A 20,296-nucleotide genomic window follows, 5' to 3' on the forward strand; every position below is an offset into this window, starting at 1 on the left:
CGGCCGGAGAAAATAATTGGACGGCCTTCCTGTCTGTCAATGCTTACTTCCTGATTGCGGCACTCTGAGGTCTGAACAAAGGGGGGCGGGGCTTATTCAGTTCAGCAATGTGTTCAAAGTTTCTGTGGTTTTTCCAAATGACCTACTCCTTGTATAAATATGTAAATATACCATTCCTTTTTCTGAACATCTGTCTGTCCAGTAATTAACACAGTTCTGTGTTTTTCCTACACACCTCATGGTTGTAAACATAACTTTTGTCCCTGATTCAATTTTCCATCTTTTTGGAGCAACCAACAGACAAACGTGAGGAAAGTGAAGAGACAGTGAGAGAGAGACAGAGAGGGAGCTGTGAGCCGCAGACAGACAGTTTTACTTTGCTTTGTTAAAAACAACTTACGGCAGCTAAATAACGCTCAGCTTTGTTGTTCACCTGATGTGTTGTTCATGAAGGGCTGTGTATGAGAAGAGATATTACATGTGTTCCTCTGCTTTGTGATGATGTGTTTTGTTTGCTCTGATGAGGATATTAAACTTCTTGCATGATTCTTGCCTTGTTGTTATTGTGTCTATATGGGTGCATGTGCTTTGGGAAGTCGTAGTGAACACCAGCAAATAGGGCTTCCCTGAAAGCCACTGTGTAATTCAAACCCAGGCTAAATAGTGTCATTGTTTTTATTTAAATATTTTTGGATAAAACATCTTTACACGTGGACTGTTAGTCGACAGTGTGCTGCTCCACACGGTTATAGATATAGAACGGAAAACAACATGATTTGGTTCAAAGATGGCCACAGGGACCATTTCAGAAAATGAATGGATATGACACATTTGGAGCCTCTGTAAAAATGTCAGAAAACATCAGGTCCAAAGTCTTAATTAATAAAACACAAACTGTACACATAACTATAAAGACTTTAAAGTGATGGACACTTTAAAAACCTTGAGTTTACAGTTAACACATTTTACACAATGTCAGAAGCTTCAAGTTGTCAAGTGTGATCACTTGAAAGAAAAGACGGTTGTGCCAGTAAGCACTCAACTTACTCCCTTTTGTAATGTTTTACTCCTTTTCAGCATGTTTGATAAGACTGGTAGGTGGACATGACATTGATATAGTAACACAATAAATCAATGCATACAGTTTTTGCCACACATTCATCAGAAATAGATCCAGCCTTTTAAAATCATATCCGTCTAATCCATTGATCTACAACTGTTGGCTGCAAAGACCTGACCTTATCTTTGAATTGTCGATGTTGAATTCTAAAGTTTGCCAGCAGTGTTCCCCTTAATCTTCATCTCTAACATGAATCTTTATTGTATTTGTAGCAGGATGAGCATTTTGTCTTGTTTTCCCTCTCGTTCTTTTTGTTTACATTGGTTACTATGGTTTCCGTTCTTCATTCCCGCTACGTATTGGGGTGCGCCGGTACAAAAGCGGTCGTCCGCCCACCGGTTCTTCCTCTGCGCTTCCATTGTCACCTGCGTCACTTCCGGGTCGGAGGTTGTGTGCCCGACAGGTATGGCCACACGCTGCTTCACCTCGCTGCTTGTCTTGTTTTGATAATTATGCTCAAGGCATAGTGTTGTGTTGTAGGGCGATTGTGTGCTGCTCCGTGCTCCCTCTTCCTGTGTGTGTGCGCCGTTGTGATCGTTCGTCGGTGGTAATGCTGGCGGATGCCGGGCGTCCTTTTTCCTTCCCTCCTCTCGTGAGTGTGTGAGTGCCTTTTGTTACTAAAAAGGTATGTAGCCTATATTTTAACATTTAACCTCATCAATCGTTTACATACTTAGCCAATGCTAACGGTGTTTCCTCCAGTTAGGTGTTATTATAACCAACTCATTGGGCTGCTGCTGCTTTGGTATTACTGTTTACCGTCCGTATCTGCTGCTGCTGCGTGCCTCTACGGCGTTGTCCTGGGCCGTCAGAGGTCTAGCCGCCACTTCCTATCGTAGCCTACAGGACGATTGTTCGGCCGCACGCCGCGGGCCGGGCACGATCACGTTTTATATACCGGGGATTGCTCCCCCTCATGTTGCGTGAATGAGTGTATGAACGTGTCATTGTATTGTTTTTGAGTATGTGTTTGGGTTCTTTCTGGAGTTTGTTTATGTAATTCTACTTCATTCATTCCGTTAATTGAGTTGTGTTGTAAATTAAGTTATTGAGTTTTGTGTTTATTATTCTCCTTTGGTTATTTTGTGTAGTTATTTGATACATTGTTTAAGTCTGTGATCCGTCCATTACTTATGGTTTTGTTAGGTTTTCTTTCTTTTTGTGTGTGTGTGCAACCCCACTAATTTGTTCCCTTTTCAGTTGCTGTAGGCCGGTGGTGGCGGTGCTGGTGATCTGGTGGTGGCATCCTCCCGTCTTGTCGTGCTGTGTCCTTGGGAGTGGGTTTTCTTCACTGAGAGTGTGTCTGCCACGTGTGCCGGGTGACTTCAGTTTGTTTCTTTATTTTGGTGGATCCCTCCCCTGCACTAGTCTTCGTCCATCCACTACGGCCTCAGCCCTGTTTAGGTTTGCCCATTTATTTTGTGTGAATGAGCTATTAGAGATTGTTTTAAAGAAAATATGAAAATAAAGTGTATTTTAAAACTTTGAACCACGTCTCTTGCCGGCTAAGTAACGACGAACCTGTGTGTCTTTGTACCTGAACAAATTCCCTGGGTGAAATTCCCAGGGTGGCGTTGTCGAGCTTTTTAGAAAACTAGTTACATACCCTTTTCACCTCCTCCTTGCCACATATTGTTTGCAGAGCTTCTGTTTGTTCTACTGTGTTTATGTTTCCTGTCTGTCAAATGTAGCCACTAGCTACGTTTGACTCCATTTCACCAATCAAACGTAGCCAGGTAGTCACATGACAGAACACAAAAACACCGACCCGGGTATAACCTTTCTTTCTACTGGTGCTCTGTGGCGGGCCATGCTAACATCCACGCCTCCCTCCGTCCTCCTGGTATTCTAATGACAAAGTCCACACCGGTGTGAACTTTGTCATGCTTATCATGTTTTTATCAAGGAAGTCGACTATGAACATGGATAATAAAGATTGTAATCCCTAAAAGGACACAGCTTTGGTGAGTCTTGCTGTTAAAGGATCATTCACACCAGAGGAAATGGCTGAGAGAGATCTTCTTGAAAGTTTCCTGACCTGCCACGTGTGTTCAGAGACTTTCAGTGATCCTGTGTCTCTGAGCTGCAGCCACAGCTTCTGTTCAAGCTGCCTGCAACGATTCTGGGAACAAGCTAACAACAAAAACTGTCCCACTTGTAAAAGAAAATCCTCCAAAGAACTTCTTCCGCCGAGCTTCAGCCCGAAGGGACCGGCTGACTCCTTTGCCAAGAGACAGAAACCTGGATCACCTGAGACAGAAAAGGGAGAGGAGAAGGTGGAGGTGGTGTGTAGTAAACACCCAGAAGAGTCTAGGCTGTTCTGTGAGGATGAAGATCGAGTTGTGTGTCCTGTCTGTGAGTTTTCTCTCCACCAGGGTCACAAGGTGATTCCTATAGAACAAGCAGTCAGAGACCTGAAGGACCGGATGAGATCTGACTTGGAGTCTCTGAAGGACAAGAGGGTCAAACACAAAAAAGTGGAGGAAACATACGATGGAATGATTCAACACTCCAAGGAGCAGCTGTTGTCCACAGAGACACAGATCAGAGCAGAGTTCAACAAGCTGCACCAGTTCCTGAAAGAGGAAGAGGAGTCCAGACTGGATGCTCTGAGGGAGGAAGAGGAGCAGAAGGGGAAGAGGATCAGCAGAGAGATGAAGGTGATCCAGGATCAGATCTCCTCTCTGTCAGACAGTATCTCTGCTGTTGAAGAAGACCTGCAGAAAGACAACGTGCCGTTCCTCAGCAGTTATAAATCCACTCAGACCAGAACCAGAGTCCAGACCTCACTGTCAGATCCACAGCCGGTCTCGGGAGCACTGATAGATGTGGCCAAACATCTGGGCAACCTGTCCTTAAGGGTCTGGGAGAAGATGAAGGATGTGGTCCACTTCAGTCCTGTCATTCTGGACCCAAACACTGCACACTCCTTTCTCTGTCTGTCTGATGATCTGACCCGGGTGAGATGGGAAGACACAAACCTGCAGCTTCCTGACAATCCAGAGAGAAACTCTAAGTATGCCAACGTTCTGGGCTCTGAAGGCTTCAGCTCAGGGAAACACAGCTGGGAGGTGGAGGTGGGAGACCATCCAGACTGGACTGTAGGTTTAGCTAAAGAGTCATATGACAGGAAGGGAGAGATAACTCTGACACCAAAATATGGAATCTGGTGTTTAGTGTATCGCGGGGGAAAATACACTTTTGGAGATGGTGAGACTGTCAGAATGGAGAGGAGTCTCCAGAGGATCAGAGTCCAGCTGGACTATGATGGGGGGCAGGTGTCTTTCTACAACCCTGAAGACATGACTCACATCTACACTCACAGAGACATTTTTACTGAGAAACTCTTCCCCCGGTTCAATATTGGACGAGCTGGTGATGCTAAAACAGCTGATATCAAAATATGTCAAAGTGAGGTTTCTGTGATGTTCAGGGAGGGAGGTGAGCTCTCAGCGACTCATTAGGATTTCAGAGTGGTGGTCGTCGTTTGTTCAGGTTTTTAAAGAAAATCTTTCATTTGAAACCAAACATAATGATTTACTGTTCAGAATGGAACAAAAAGTGAATGTTGATGTAATAATCTCCCTGTTTCCTTTCTACCAAGTGTGACTGTTGATTGTCAGACATATTCTATATATTACTTTAGTTTCACGTATTTGAACAAAAGTGCAAGAAAATGTAACAAGTCCATCAAATACACTTAAAGGTTGAGTAGGTGATTCTATCCAGAAATACTTTCTGTTATATACCTTGAAAACATAACTTTTGTCCCTAATTCAATCTTCCATTTTTTTGAAGCAACCAACAGACAAACGTGAGGAAAGTGAAGAGACAGTGAGAGAGAGACAGAGAGGGAGCTGTGAGCCGCAGACAGACAGTTTTATTTTGCTTTGTTAAAAACAACTTACGGCAGCTAAATAACGCTCAGCTTTGTTGTTCACCTGATGTGTTGTTCATGAAGGGGTGTGTATGAGAAGAGATATTACATGTGTTCCTCTGCTTTGTGATGATGTGTTTTGTTTGCTCTGATGAGGATATTAAACTTCTTGCATGATTCTTGCCTTGTTGTTATTGTGTCTATATGGGTGCATGTACTTTGGGAAGTCGTACTGCACACCAGCAAATAGGGCTTCCCTGAAAGCCACTGTGTAATTCAAACCCAGTCTAAATAATGTCATTGTTTTTATTTAAATATTTTTGGATAAAACATCTTTACACGCGGACTGTTAGTCGACAGTGTGCTGCTCCACACGGTTATAGATATAGAACAGAAAACAACATGATTTGGTTCAAAGATGGCCACAGGGACCATTTCAGAAAATGAATAGATATGACACATTTGGAGCCTCTGTAAAAATGTCAGAAAACATCAGGTCCAAAGTCTTAATTAATAAAACACAAACTGTACACATAACTATAAAGACGTTAAAGTGATGGACACTTTAAAAACCTGGAGTTTACAATGAACACATTTTACACAATGTCAGAAGCTTAAAGTTGTCAAGTGTGATCACTTGAAAGAAAAGACGGTTGTGCCAGTAAGCACTCAACTTACTCCCTTTTGTAATGTTTTACTCCTTTTCAGCATGTTTGATAGACTGGTAGGTGGACATGACATTGATATAGTAACACAATAAATCAATGCATACAGTTTTTGCCACACATTCATCAGAAATAGATCCAGCCTTTTAAAATCATATCCGTCTAATCCATTGATCTACAACTGTTGGCTGCAAAGACCTGACCTTATCTTTGAATTGTCGATGTTGAATTCTAAAGTTTGCCAGCAGTGTTCCCCTTAATCTTCATCTCTAACAAGAATCTTTATTGTATTGTTTGCAGAGCTTCTGTTTGTTCTTCTGTGTTTATGTTTACTGTCTGTCAAATGGAGACAAACTTAGTGTTGGGGTAGTAGCAGGAGCAGATTTGGTTATCAACAGCTAATTATAAATGTCAATATGATTATCGATATCAATAATTATATTTAAGATATTATTATGATGTTAGGGAAATTCCTATTTAATCATGAATTTCTGTGGGCAAATGGCTGTCTGTCCTCAATGCGTATTGCAGGACCATTTGTCACCAGGGGCGTCGCCAGACAAGCCCATTAATTCAGGATAAGACAATGACCCTTTGATCAAACACAACTTCTGGGGACACCTGGAACGGGGGCTGTAGGATGTCAGACCTATATGTAAATTCAACTGCATTATAAGTGCCAACAGAAACAGTGACTCTTCAGTCATTCCTGTGTCACACTGGGAATGGCTCATGCTGCAGCATTAAAAGATCTTCAGATTCGGATATTATGTCTACTGGTATTTCATTGCCAAACTCTCACCTGCACTAGACTAAACTGGTATTTCAGTTGCAACGACAATGATATAATCATGAATCTACGGGGCCCCACCCTGGGATCAGGGAAAAGATAACCTAAAACTGTATTCAGTCTCAATATAAAGGTTTTATACTCACATGCCAATCATCCTGTTCATTGGCATAGAAGTATAAAAACAATCAAACAATTAAAAAGGCGTGAAATTCGAGCACTAGCCTTCACAACCTGCTGTTATCCAGTGACATATACACAACAAGCACAAGAGACCGCTAGTTATAATATAATAAGATTTATTAAAATCAGTAATAATGATCACAATCAATAACACTGCAATCAACAAAGCCTTACTACCTAACTACCTAACACACAAAGCTAAGCTAAACAAAGGAAGAGACACACGTGGAATGTGTGTGCGTGTGTGTGGAGACTCGGCGGTCTGTGATCAAAACTTAAAACACGTTAACAAGAATTACAAGTGTAACCCACCTGGCGTGTGTTCCACCAACCCTGCAGGTATGTCTAATGTCTAGGTTCTAAGAGGAGACTGAAAGTAAAATAGAGCAGTAAAGTAGTAAATGAAACACTTTTATTTCTTCCCACAATAACTCACACCAACTGTCATGTCTGTGTTTTGTCATGTTCTGTTTCCTTGGTTTTGATTTCCTGTGTTATTTTGCCCTCAGTGTGTTTCCCTGTCTCGTACTTCCTGGTCCTTGTTGTTTCTGCTGTCTTGACTCCCCCTCCCTCTCGTGTTGATTACCTGGCCTGCCCTAATGTGTTTCACCTGTCCCTCGTCAGCTCCCTGCCTCCCTGTGTGTATATAGTCTGTGTGTTTCCCCTGTCTCGTCGTCGGATCATTGTTGCTGTTGAGTGTTGCTGTTGAATGTCGATGTCTGCTGCCCCACGTCTTGTCCATAGATTTGTTCGTTCCTGCCTCCCGTGTCCCTTCGTGTTTTGGTTCCTTTTTTGTAAGTGTTTCTTAGATGGTCGTTTTTGCCTTTGTGGTTTTTTTGTTGATACTTTGTTCTTGTCTTAGTTCTTGTTTTGTAATTAGTTTGATGGTCATTTTTGCCCTTGTGGTTTCTTTGTTTGGTACTTTGTTTCTGTCTTAGTTCTTGTTTTGTATTTAGTTTATTATTTAAATAAATCCTCCTTTTTGACTGCATTTGGGTCCTCACCTCCCTGTTTTTCGAGTCCTACGCCTGCTCCACGCAGCCTCCGGGAGGTCCGCTCGTCACCCGTTCCTGTTCCGACGGGGGGCCGTCCTACGCCTGCTCCACGCAGCCTTCGGGAGGTCCGCTCGTCACCCGTTCCTGTTCCGACGGGGGGCCACCCTACGCCTGCTCCACGCAGCCTTCGGGAGGTCCGCTCGTCACCCGTTCCTGTTCCGACGGGGGGCCGTCCTACGCCTGCTCCGCGCAGCCTTCGGGAGGTCCGCTCGTCGCCCGTTCCTGTTCCGACGGGGGGCCGTCCTACGCCTGCTCCGCGCAGCCTCCGGGAGGTCCGCTCGTCACCCGTTCTTATTCCGACGGGGGGCCGTACTACGCCTGCTCCGCGCAGCCTTCGGGAGGTCCGCTCGTCACCCGTTCCGGTTCCGACGGGGGGCCGTCCTACGCCTGCTCCACGCAGCCTTCGGGAGGTCCGCTCGTCACCCGTTCCTGTTCCGACGGGGGGCCGTCCTACTCCTGCTCCACGTCGCCTTTCTGAGTGGCCCCGTCGGCTAGGTCGCCTCCATGCCCGGCCTCCTGAGCGGTCCCGCCCGCTAGGTCGCCCTCATGCCCGGCCTCCTGAGCGGCCCCGCCCGCTAGGTCGCCTCCATGCCCGGCCTCCTGAGCGGTCCCGCCCGCTAGGTCGCCCTCATGCCCGGCCTCCTGAGCCCTGCCCCCAGACCCCCTCCACCCACCCTACGTATCCTGAACCCCTCCTCCTGGCCCCCTCCACCCGCCCTACGTATAACGAAACTTGGGGACGTCTGGGATCCGTCCCTTGAGGGGGGGGTACTGTCATGTCTGTGTTTTGTCATGTTCTGTTTCCTTGGTTTTGATTTCCTGTGTTATTTTGCCCTCAGTGTGTTTCCCTGTCTCGTACTTCCTGGTCCTTGTTGTTTCTGCTGTCTTGACTCCCCCTCCCTCTCGTGTTGATTACCTGGCCTGCCCTAATGTGTTTCACCTGTCCCTCGTCAGCCGCGAACCTGGTGGAGGGATCTCTTCAATATTCTCCGGTGAGTTTCTTTTCAAATTGTGGGCCAAAGACGAGGGTTGGGGTACAGTTCGAGTCTGTCAGCTCCCCTCCTCTGCAGGTGGTTCGAGTCCACTTGTTATTGACGTCTGGTTGTGGTACCAAAGACGAGGGTTCCAGTCCCTCCTCTGCAAGTGGTTCGAGTCCACTTGTTATTGACGTACAGTGCGAGTCTGTGCAAGGGTCGGCCAGCAGCTTGATCAACTGCTCTTTTCAGTTCGAGTCTGTTAAGTATAAGGTTTGGTAAAAACGTTTGTCTCACGGACTAGTTCCGTTTGGAGGGATTTACAGCAACGTTTTCTTTGGTTGTCTTCGAGTGGGGATGTGCATATCGGTCCGCCAGTATCGATACTTTCAGTTTGGAGTGTGTTTTGTTTAGAATCAGTCTTCACATCAAAATATCGATTCCAAGTCCACTTTTGCAGGAAATATTAATGCATTGTAAAAGTCGTAATTTTCATATACACATGGACATCCAACAGTATCAGTGTCGGTATTAGTATCGGTGATACCAGCCTTGGTATCACCTGGTATTTGGATCGAAAGGAAGACAGTGGTATAAGCACTTCCTATCTTCGAGCCAGTAGGACAGCTGAGTTAGCTGGCAGATTTGGCCACTGCCAGTGTTATTCACCCAGACGGGTTAAGTCGGTTCAACAAATGGGTGATAAGCGCTTTTTTCTTTAGAAGGGACCCAATAGCTTGCATTGTGTGAAGTAGGTGCCTTGCGAGGACCAGGACCTAGTTGTCATTTTTTGTGTGTTGTTCTTGTTGTGCCCTTTTCATCGTTTTCCATCTCTAATTATCTTTTGCCTGTATGTCTGTGTGTGTGGTGGAGATTGGAGAAATATATTATAAGTAATATTAACTGTGAATAGGAACCTTGTGGTATCCCAAGGTCTCATCAACAGCGCTCCCCCTCTGCCCTCCCTTCCTCCGCTGCAGGGGAGAGAGAGAGTGGAGAGAGAATAGAAAGGAAAAAAAACCCTTTCCTTAAAAGTTTTGTTGCCGTTTGTTTTTGACCTCAGCCTACAGACTGTTTTCAAGAACAAAAACAAAATCAATCAAACAATTGGCATACCGGTTCGACTTTAACAAAAGCCTAAATTAAACGCGAAAATGGGGTCAGCACAAAGCAAACGGGATAATGGCCTGGCTCTTAGCCCAAACCTCCAGTATATGATCACAAACTACGGTGAATCTTGCGTCGATCAATTTGAAATTTGGGTCACTGAGTGCGGTTTTCCCGATAGAGGCAGTTTTAGTCTCAGGCAATTGGAAATTCTAAAAGGCAACCTCAAGCAAAGGGAGAAAGATGACAGGGAAAGGAAGAGCAGAAGGGGTAGAAAAAGGGAGCTTTTCAAAGCGGATTGGGCTGCCTACGACAGCTGGTTGCAGGAAGCCAAATTGAGGGAAAAGAGACAACAGGCAGGCAGGGAAAAAACAACCTCTCCCCCCCTCCTTCTTCTCAATGTCTTAAACTAGATGCGACCCTGGACCTCGACTCGGCTCCTCCAGCTAGGCTGGTCGATCAACCACCCAACCGCCATCCAGCCCAGCCACAGGCCCAGGCAGCTGCCCAACCCGCACAACAGCCTCGGCAAGTGCTGTATCCCATCGACGACTTGGCTGCATTGGAGAGAGAGGGACCAGGCCACCGGACGGCCTCAATAGGCAGAGGCAGAGCGAGAGGGCTCGGCCACCAGCGATCACGATCCTCCACACCACCCCCTCGCTACCCGCACCAGCCGGACTCCTACTTCACCAGGAGTAAAAACCTAAACAACACGGAGCACGACTCCCAGGATGCACCCATCTTCATCCAGGCACCTATGTTCGAGGTAGCAGACGGAGCACACGGGATGCAATTGGTTCACAGGCCTTGGACATTTGCGGACATGAAAGAGGCTGCTGCCCTGTTCCCCAAGGTCAGGGATGGGGGACAAAAGTATGCAGCGGAACTTTTGACTTTCTGCCAGCACTTCCGGCCTACCACTCAGGAGCTGCGCAGGCTGCTCATGGTACAAATGGGGGCAACCTGGGGCCAGGTGGCCAATGGCTACCCGGACGAGGACTTAAAAATGACAGACCCCACCTGGACCCATGCGAACAACCACGCCTATGTTGCGGCCATCGGTCAGCTCGCCACTCGCATCACAGACACTTTCCGCCTCAGGATGGATGTAATAAAATTGTCCTCCTGCGAGCAAAAGGAAGGCGAGCTGGCGTCTGAATATCTTGCCAGGCTGACTCAAGTGCACGACACCCACAGCGGCATTCCACGACCCGCTCTGATGGGGGACGATCAGCCCCTCTCTGCATGGGAGGCTCACCTACGTGATCGTTTTGTCAATGGACTGAGACCAGAGATCAGAGAAAAGGTCAAAGAAATGTGCGTCGGCTGGCAAACGGGACGACTCAATACAATAGAGCTACACGCCACTCACGCTGAGACAGTTGCCACCAACAAAAGGAGAGCCAAGGCGGAGCAAACGGCCGCCAAATTACAAATGGCCCAACTAAGCCTGTATGCAGATAACAGCGCCAACAGACAGAGACGTGACCGGCCCTTTTCAAGGCAGTACGAGGGAAACTGCGGGGAGGGTAGAGACAATCGAAATGGAGGGCGCGGACGAGGAAGAGGGCGTGGACGGAGGCCCAGAGCGCATGACGACAGCTGTTTTATCTGCGGGAAACCTGGACATTGGCGAAACGATTGTCCGGAGCGTGGACAATGGCAGAACAACCACCAGAGAGGGCGCAACGAGGGGGATTGACTAGCCGGAGGGCCGGGGAGAGTGACGGGCGCATCTGGATCAGACACAGACCCCATCCCAACCATGGGACACGTGAGCACACCAGCACACCCACACAGCCTACACAAGACAATTGCAATTCCATACTCAAGGCCATTGATCACTTAGAAAACTCACACACATCAGAAAACAGAAAACTTGACGGAAGGTATGCCTCACTAAACTCAGCTGCCTATCAGAATTTACCCACAATAACACTCACTGTTGAAGGCACACCCCTCACTTTTTTGGTAGATTCAGGAGCAACAGAGTCTGTTATACAACACACAGAGTTCAAAACAACACCCAAATTGAGCAGCAGATGTGCAAAATCTGTCGGGTCCTCGGGTACCTTGGTGACAGAACAATACACTGTCCCACTGACATGTGTAGACAATCAGAAGGGCAGTTTTAAACATTCTTTTCTTTTGTCGAATTTATGTCCAATAAATCTTGTGGCGAGAGACCTTATGTGTGTTTTGGGCATAAACATAAGCTCAGGGCCAGAAGGCCTCACCATACTCAGAAATGTTTCACACAATCAGGCTTTTTTCACTGCCCTCGGCACAGAAATAACTTATCAGTATCAGTGGCACTTCCCCTCCTCAGACCTCGCTGCAATAACAAACATACTCACACACACAGCTGCACTCACACACGCTGATGTCATGCACCACACAGACTTGTTTTGTGCTGCACACACTTCCACAGGGAAAGATGAACCATTTGAACAGACATGGTTTGGACAGAACAGCCTGTGTGATAACCTAAAACTGCTCTATCTGTATTGGGATGACGCACGATGTGTAATCTCTGTGTGCCTGTCTGATATTTCGTTCCAAGTGCCGCAGTTCCCGTTTGTTTCCTTGATCAAAAGAGGGGAGTCACAAAACTTGGAACCTTGGCTGAAAAAATGCATCGATGCAACTGAGTGGACACAAACGGACGACCCCAACACCGAGTATCATCAGGGGTTAAAGGTGCACCGAGTTAAAATTCAAAAGGCGATCGCTGCTCGAAGAACCGTCGAAATTAAACTTCAAAACCCAAAGGTATCTCACGCACCACACCTCACACCTCCACACATGGGGACGATGGTCAATAATGTCAGTGACATCCCAGAGCTAAAACAGGTACCACCAGAGGTATGGGCACGACACAAACATGATGTAGGGTTGATAAAGAATGCTGAACCAATTGTAATCACTCCAAAATCCTCCTACAGGCCCTGCCAGCGGCAGTATCCACTAAGGAAAGAGGCTGTGGAGGGCATCAAACCGGTGTTTGAGGCCCTCCTCAAAGCAGGCGTCATCGTCCCCTGCGAAAATTCACCCGTCCGAACGCCGATATGCCCGGTGAGAAAGATTCGGCCTCCAGGCGCGCCAGATGAATGGAGGTTTGTCCAGGATCTGCAGGCGGTAAATGCAGCAATCCACGCGCGCGCCCCTACGGTACCAAATCCTCACACAATCCTCTCACAGGTCCCACCTGAAAGTAAGTGGTTTTCTGTTGTTGATTTGGCTAATGCCTTCTTCAGCATCCCCATACATCCCGACAGCCAGTACTGGTTCGCATTCACATTTGAAGGTAAAACGTACACATTCACCCGTTTGTGCCAGGGCCTGTCCGAATCTCCCACCATTTTCAACGCCGCTCTGCGCGACAATTTAGAATCCTTAAGTCTGCCACAAAACAGCGCCTTGCTGGCATATGTGGATGATTTAATGATTTGTTCTCCCACACGAGAAGCCTGCGTGGCTGACAGTTGGCCCTGCTAAAACACCTGGCCGACAACGGCCACAAGGTCAGGTCATCCAAATTACAGTTCGCCTGTAATCAGGTCACCTTTCTGGGGCACATCATATCAGAAGAGGGGAAAACACTCTCCCAATCACGCATCTCTGCCATCCAAGAAATCCCAAAACCAGTCACAAAGAAACAGGTTATGAGCTTTCTTGGTATGACATCATACTGCAGACAGTGGATTCCTGACTATGCAAGCATCGAGGCACCGTTGGCAGCGATCGCTCATGGGCAGGGTCTCGCGGCAAAGGACAAAGTCACTTGGACACCTGATGCGGGAAAAGCATTTGTTGACCTAAAACTAGCTCTACAGACACCCCCCACTCTGGGGCTCCCTGATTGCAGCCGACCTTTTACACAAACTGTTGACGAGAAGGGGCACTACACGACTTCCGTGTTACTTCAGGACTATGGGGGGCAAAAAAGGCCTGTTGCCTATTTCTCATCCAAACTTGATCCCGTGGCAGCCGGCCTTCCGGCTTGCCTCAGAGCTGTGGCCGCAGCTGAGAAAGCAGTCGTAGCTTCACGTGACATTGTAGGTTACTCTCCACTAACCTTATTAGTACCACATGCAGTCTCTATGATCCTTTTAGAGAAGAAAACTTCACACCTGTCCCCTGCCCGGTGGCTAAGATACAATACCATTTTACTGGAGCTGCCTAACATCACTGTACAACGCTGCACAATACTAAATCCTGCGACCTTGCTCCCCACAGCTGAAGATGGGGAGCCCCATGATTGTGTGGCTGTCATTAACGAAATCTGTTCCCCCAGACCTGACCTCCGGGAAACACCCCTTGACAACCCCGACATGGAGCTCTTTGTGGACGGCTCAGCATCAAGGAACCTGGAAACAGGCCTCAACCAATCAGGGTTTGCAGTCACCACATTACATGAGACACTTTTGGCTGAGCCTCTCCCATCTAACTATTCAGCACAGGCTGCAGAGCTGGTGGCTCTGACTGAGGCATGCAAACTGGCTAGAGGTAAGACTGTCACTATTTTCACAGACAGCAGATACGCGTGGGGGGTTTGCCACTCTTTTGGACAAATTTGGGCCAACCGGGACTTTCTGACTGCATCGGGCAAACCCATCGCTCACCACAGACTGGTTGCTTCTCTCCTTGATGCTTTGCTGTTGCCACGTCACATTGCCATATGCAAATGCGAAGCACACACACACAAAACAGACTACGTTTCACAAGGAAACGCCTGTGCTGATTCTGCAGCCAAGGTCGCTGCTAAGCAACCCTTGATAACACAGCTCGCTATCACTTCCAGCCCAGCTGTAACACCCGATGCAGACTTACAAGAACTACAGAGCAGAGCAACACAGGGGGAGAAACATGCTTGGAGACGGGCAGGCGGGGTGGTGAAACAAAATGTCTGGTATGGTCCCAACGATAAGCCCTGCCTACCAGGCTATTTGTTTCACTATTACGCTAAATTGACGCATGGTCAAGACCACGCGTCAAAAGAGGGGATGACACGTGACATCCAGAGACATTGGTTCACTAAAGGCTTCTCACTTTACTCCCAAAATTTTTGCAAAAGATGCGTGATCTGTGCAACAAACAATGTGGGCAGAGGCATCAGGGTCAGACAGAGCGCCCATCCTCCAGCAAGCAGACCGTTTGATCACCTACAAATGGATTTCATAGAACTAACACCAAGTGAGGGAAAGAAATTCTGCCTTGTGATGGTCGATATGTTTTCAAAATATGTCGAGGTTTTTCCCACTTCCAAACAAGACGCGTCGGCAGTGGCAAAAGCCTTACTTACACAAATTCTTCCCAGATGGGGAGTGCCCTCACGGATTTCGAGTGACAACGGGACCCCTTTTGTAAATGCTGCGCTTAAAAGCATCAGCCAGTACCTTGGGTTCGACCTGAGGCGACATTGTAGCTATCACCCAGCTAGCGGTGGGGCAGTAGAACGCGAAAATGGGACCCTAAAGAACAAACTTGCCAAATGTTGCGAGGAAACAAAACTACCCTGGACTAAGGCCCTCCCCATTGTGTTGATGTACATGAGGGGAAGAATCAGGTCCAGAAATAACCTCAGCCCATTTGAAATCCTGTTCGGCCGGCCCTTGCGAACCGGGATTGGGCCTGAGCTAAGGCAACTCCCTGAGACAGGGCATTGTGAGGACGAAATGTTGCGGTTTTGCACACACCTAACCTCTGTTCTCTCTGATATTCACAAACAGGTGAAAGAAGCACTGCCAACACCCACCACACAAAAACTGCATAACCTGGAGCCAGGTGACTGGGTCGTGGTCCGAGATCTGAGAAGGAAAACTTGGCGATCACGAAGGTGGAACGGGCCCTACCAGGTGCTGCTCGTCACAGAAACTGCAGTAAAGATCGCAGAGAGAGCCACCTGGATCCACGCCAGCCACTGCAGAAGGATCCCAGAGCCATCAGCCGACGCTCCTACACAGGCCGATCAGAGAGAGCCAGATGGCATCGACCTTCAGCAGCCCGCCACTCCAGAACGGGGGGCGACGTCAGCTGCACCTGCTGACTACGCATCTCCTCCTGCTTCTCCTGCTGCAGATCGAGCCCTACTTCGGCCTCGCAGGCCTGGACCGACCAGAACTACCCACAGTGGACGTCGCCCCGGTCACCCGGCCGGAACAGAACGCCTGGTACCGAGCCGTCGCACTGGCCGCCAGATTGGTGACGAATGAGAGTTGTTATGTCTGCGCCCAACTCCCCAATGGCGTGGGCACAGCACTGCCTGTGGCACCTTGGCCACTGAAAATCTCTGAGACCATGGGGGTCATGGTGGCCTTCACCAAGCCTGTGGAATCACCAGAACGAATCATCACAAACCTTGCTCCTTGGTTGGAGGATTTGAACATCAGCGTTGTCAGCTACGAAGGATCCGCGGTGAGATTCAGAAATGTTACAACTGCTCTGAGTGAGGTGCACCATTCAATAATGACAACAAATCCCACACGGCAACGAGGAGCTGTGTGCTTTGTGAGAGAGTGCCGGACATCGCTTGACCACAACCTGGGCACGTCCTTTTGTAACCAGACAGTCAAGGCCACGTGTGGCAGCGCATGGAACTCTGCATACACCAAACCTGAGTGCAGGGGCGTTAGCCCTTACCTTGGCAGATTGAACCTCACACATACACACAGTCTAGGCAGAGAGGGGGAGGACAACCCCGTGGTAACCATGCCCTCTAGCGATGGGTTTGGTGCATTGAGACAGCATGTGTGGGTGTGTGGACAGCACGTCTATCAGTCCTTGAGACCAGGCTGGTGTGGGTCTTGCTATCTCGCCAGACTCTTGCCTTCTGTTGCCATTGTGCCGAGCCTGGAATATTTTCACACTCATTACAGTCACTACTACAGACCGCACAGGACCAGGCGCACGGCAACACGTGTTTCACAACCCGAGAAGGGGCTCTCGGGAATCCTCCCCTGGTGGGGGACTGTCAACAATGCACATAAGATTGATGAAATATCCCTGGAACTCGAAAATCTGACTGAACTCACAGCTTTGCAGCATTGTCCCCTGTTGTCCAGGGCATCAGAAACGTGGCTCTGCAAAATAGAGTCGCCCTCGACTTGACCCTAGCCTCACAGGGAGGCGTGTGCCATGTCATAGGGACAAAATGCTGTACCTTCGTGCCTGCAATAGATGACAACATGACCCATGTTGTTGCCCACCTGAACGAACTGTTACACAGAGAGAAAAGCAAAGACTCTGAGGCTTTTGAGGGCTGGGACATTTGGTCCTGGCTCACAGAGGGGGGGTGGAAAGCCACCGCCATCAGATTCCTATCACCTGTGTTGATGGTTGTGGTTGTAATGTTGCTGGTCGTTTGTTGCGTACTGCCCTGCTGTCGAGCTCTCGTGGGTTCGGCGGTGAGCTCTGCCGTAGGACAGTACCCTAAAATCACCATTGTTCCAGATGAAGATCTGTGGGTACCGCCCTTTTTGGATTCAGATATTGAGTCAATCTGAGATGTTAACTTACACATAGATGTTATAAGGGAATCACACTACAACTTCATGCTTAATAATAAAACCCTTTTTGTGTGAACCTTGAAATGTAATTGTGAACGAATTGTCTCACTCAGGAACCGCCTGTCTACCTGTCCGAACTTAGTTCCTTTAGCTTCTACAGCTCAACCAGTCCGCTACAAAGGGGGAGGGTGGTTTAGAAGCCCTTCGTCTCAACCCGGTGAAGAATGGCATACGACTTTGTCAGGGGGCTGTAGATTTTAGAAAGTAGCTGAGCTACGATGGTAGGTTATGGGGCCCTGAGGTAGAAATTCGTTCAGATACATGTATGTTATATCCTCACTCCACCTGCTAATCATATTTTGTGCATCATTTTCCCTGTAAGGTGAAGGTTTCAAAGCACCAGGTCACTGAAGGGTGGTCTGTATCAGAAAGAGAAAGTAGGGTTGGAGGGTTCTTTTTTTTAATAATTATCCATTTCTTTTTCCTTATTATTGGTATATTTGTGATTATTGTGCTCATAGCAGACATGTTATCAGTAGAGTATAGAAGGTTGTATACTCCTGGGAAAGAGGTTCTGTTCCTGGTACCATGATGGCAACTCCTGATATGAAATTGTTTAGCTTGTGCTTTTGATAATATGATTTTCTTGTTTGATCAATATTGCTTGTTCACTATTTCCACATGCATGTGTAATGAAGAATGCAATTAAGAACAGCTTATGTTTTATTCTTTCATAATATAAAAGGCTTTTTCTCCAGGTTCAATGCATGCCCTGTTAAACCTTGCCGTAAATTAGAGACATAGACAATTATAAATTACCTTTTCTAGTGAACATAAAATGTTCAAAGGGGGGACTGTAATGGGAATTTTGGATGTTTGTACTTATAATCAGAATATTTGTCAGGCTGACTCGATCCGCATCTCCTCATCTGACTGTTATGCTATGACGAAAATTAATGCCTGTTTGTAGATGATATGAACATGAGTGCCACATTGACATAAGATAATTTCAGGACTATGACGCCTGTGTTCTGTAAATCTTGACCTTGCCTGTACATCTTGTCTTTGTAAGATAGGACATGATCCGTCCTTTGGTTCCTCCTCCTTAAAAGGGAGATTGTTGTTGGACTCAGGGTCGTTCCTGCTGATTCTGAACCTTTGCATCAGAAGGCAGGGGTGACCAGTACTTTCTTCTGCAGATGAGAATACTTAGTGGAATAAACCTCGGAGAAAAAGCGATCCTGGTTGTTGATCTTTATTGGGCAGATTCATTTTTCCACAACACTTTGTTCTCGTCTTAGTTCTTGTTTTGTAATTAGTTTGATGGTCATTTTTGCCCTTGTGGTTTCTTTGTTTGGTACTTTGTTTCTGTCTTAGTTCTTGTTTTGTATTTAGTTTATTATTTAAATAAATCCTCCTTTTTGACTGCATTTGGGTCCTCACCTCCCTGTTTTTCGAGTCCACGCCTGTTTCCAAGCCCCCCATACGTGACACCAACAGCTAAACCGTTTAAATTCACTGTATTGGTTTCTGTTTCAATGTTTAATGGTTTGTTTCACTTTTTTCCGGTATTCACCTTTAAGTTAAACAATAGCGTTAAATGGATTTTTTTTCACTTCAATACACTTTTTTATATTTGTAATGAGGACCTTTGACCTGGTACACAATTGGGCATGACAAAATTTAAACATACATCTGGCCCAATTTGAAGTTAAATTATCAATACCAAAACAAATATGGCAAATAATTGTTAAATAAATCGTTGAGACGCAAGCAAAATAAAAAACAAAAAATTGAGATCTCAATGAACAAAAAATGTACTCTTGTGTCAACAGGTTGAGTATGAGTCAGTCTTTTTGGTTACTCAACCCAAGTTTGTGAATATTTCAGTTTATTTTGAGTGCACTCAAGTTTCCTACCACCCTTTATGAGAAAGACTGTCCATCCTGGTTACAGACGATGAAGGCTGTGAGGTGAGTAGAGGGGAGGAGGACTGAAGATGATGGGGATGATGACTGGAGATCCAGTGAGCAGTGATGGAGGGGAATGATGAGGGGGAACCAGAAAGCAGCAGAATGAAGGCAGCTTGAGCAATTGATCCAGATTGTAGAACAGCTCAACAAAAAACCAGCCTGCACAAAACGTGCAGGGAAAATTAATAATTGTCCTTATCAAAAGTCCACTGTGTGTTGTCTCTTTCTTTCTTTTTTTTATCTCTCAGAGTTACAGGCGGGCTGTGGTTTGCGAGTCCTCGGCGGCAGCAGGGGACGCGACGAGTCGGTGGAGTCCAGACGAGAGCGGGGCGTAGCAGTTGTCTCTCGATGGTCGACTCGAATGAAGAAAACAGTTTGTGTTCCTTCCTTCCGTAGGCAACAATAGAATCGCACAGCTTGGCGATTTAGTCAGCTGACTTCAGACAGGAGCGGGGCGCAGAGGTTATCCTTCCAACTGGTCACTGAAACAAAGGAACCTTTCGTGTTCCTCTTCTTCAGGCAAACAAAGAATCGCGCGGGTGCGGCGATCTCTCAGGATCCAAAAACGAGTAAAAGAAAAGGGGCAAGTTGCGGAAAACGGGGGGAAAACAGTCTGTCGCTCGTCTAGTGAGTTTGGGAAAAGACTGTGGCCTAAGACAAAGGAAACGCTGCAGAAGTTAAAAGTTCATCTCCTGTTGCAGCGGTGTGCTGCGGTGGAGGAGCTCACCCCCTGTTGCAACGTCGTGTTGCGATGGAAGAGAGAGTTCTTAAGGCGGCGCCAGGTTTTATACCTCACGGCTGCTCCCGGGGACCCCCTGGGGTACCTGTGGTTGTCAGCCAATAGGGCACCAGTTGTGTGACGTTGCACTTCGCACCTTGGTGAGAAGTGAAACCAAAATGGCGGTTGTCGTTTTTTATTATCCCCTTTGTCCCTTTGTTCTGACCGCATGTGAAGGCTCCTGGGCCTGCGTAGGCCACTTTGTGTAGTCCTGATGGTGAGGTCCCTTCAGTAGCCACTAGCTATGTTTGACTCCATTTCAC

At 47.1% G+C, this 20,296-nt stretch overlaps 1 protein-coding gene across 1 annotated transcript; it reads left to right on the plus strand.

The window, feature by feature from the left end:
* Positions 1-11,838: 11,838 nt before the first annotated feature.
* On the plus strand, positions 11,839-16,884 carry LOC311010258 (uncharacterized protein; the record flags this gene model as incomplete). The annotated part of the gene is made up of 2 exons (XM_084040794.1): positions 11,839-12,988; positions 14,072-16,884. The coding sequence occupies exon 2, from the start codon at positions 15,760-15,762 to the stop codon at positions 16,882-16,884; it is 1,125 nt and encodes a 374-aa protein (XP_083896920.1). The 5' UTR covers positions 11,839-12,988; positions 14,072-15,759.
* Positions 16,885-20,296: the final 3,412 nt, after the last annotated feature.

The sequence above is a fragment of the Eutrigla gurnardus genome (genome assembly GCF_963514095.1).
Source record: "Eutrigla gurnardus genome assembly, contig: SCAFFOLD_54, whole genome shotgun sequence".
Classification (NCBI taxonomy): Eukaryota; Metazoa; Chordata; class Actinopteri; order Perciformes; family Triglidae; genus Eutrigla; species Eutrigla gurnardus.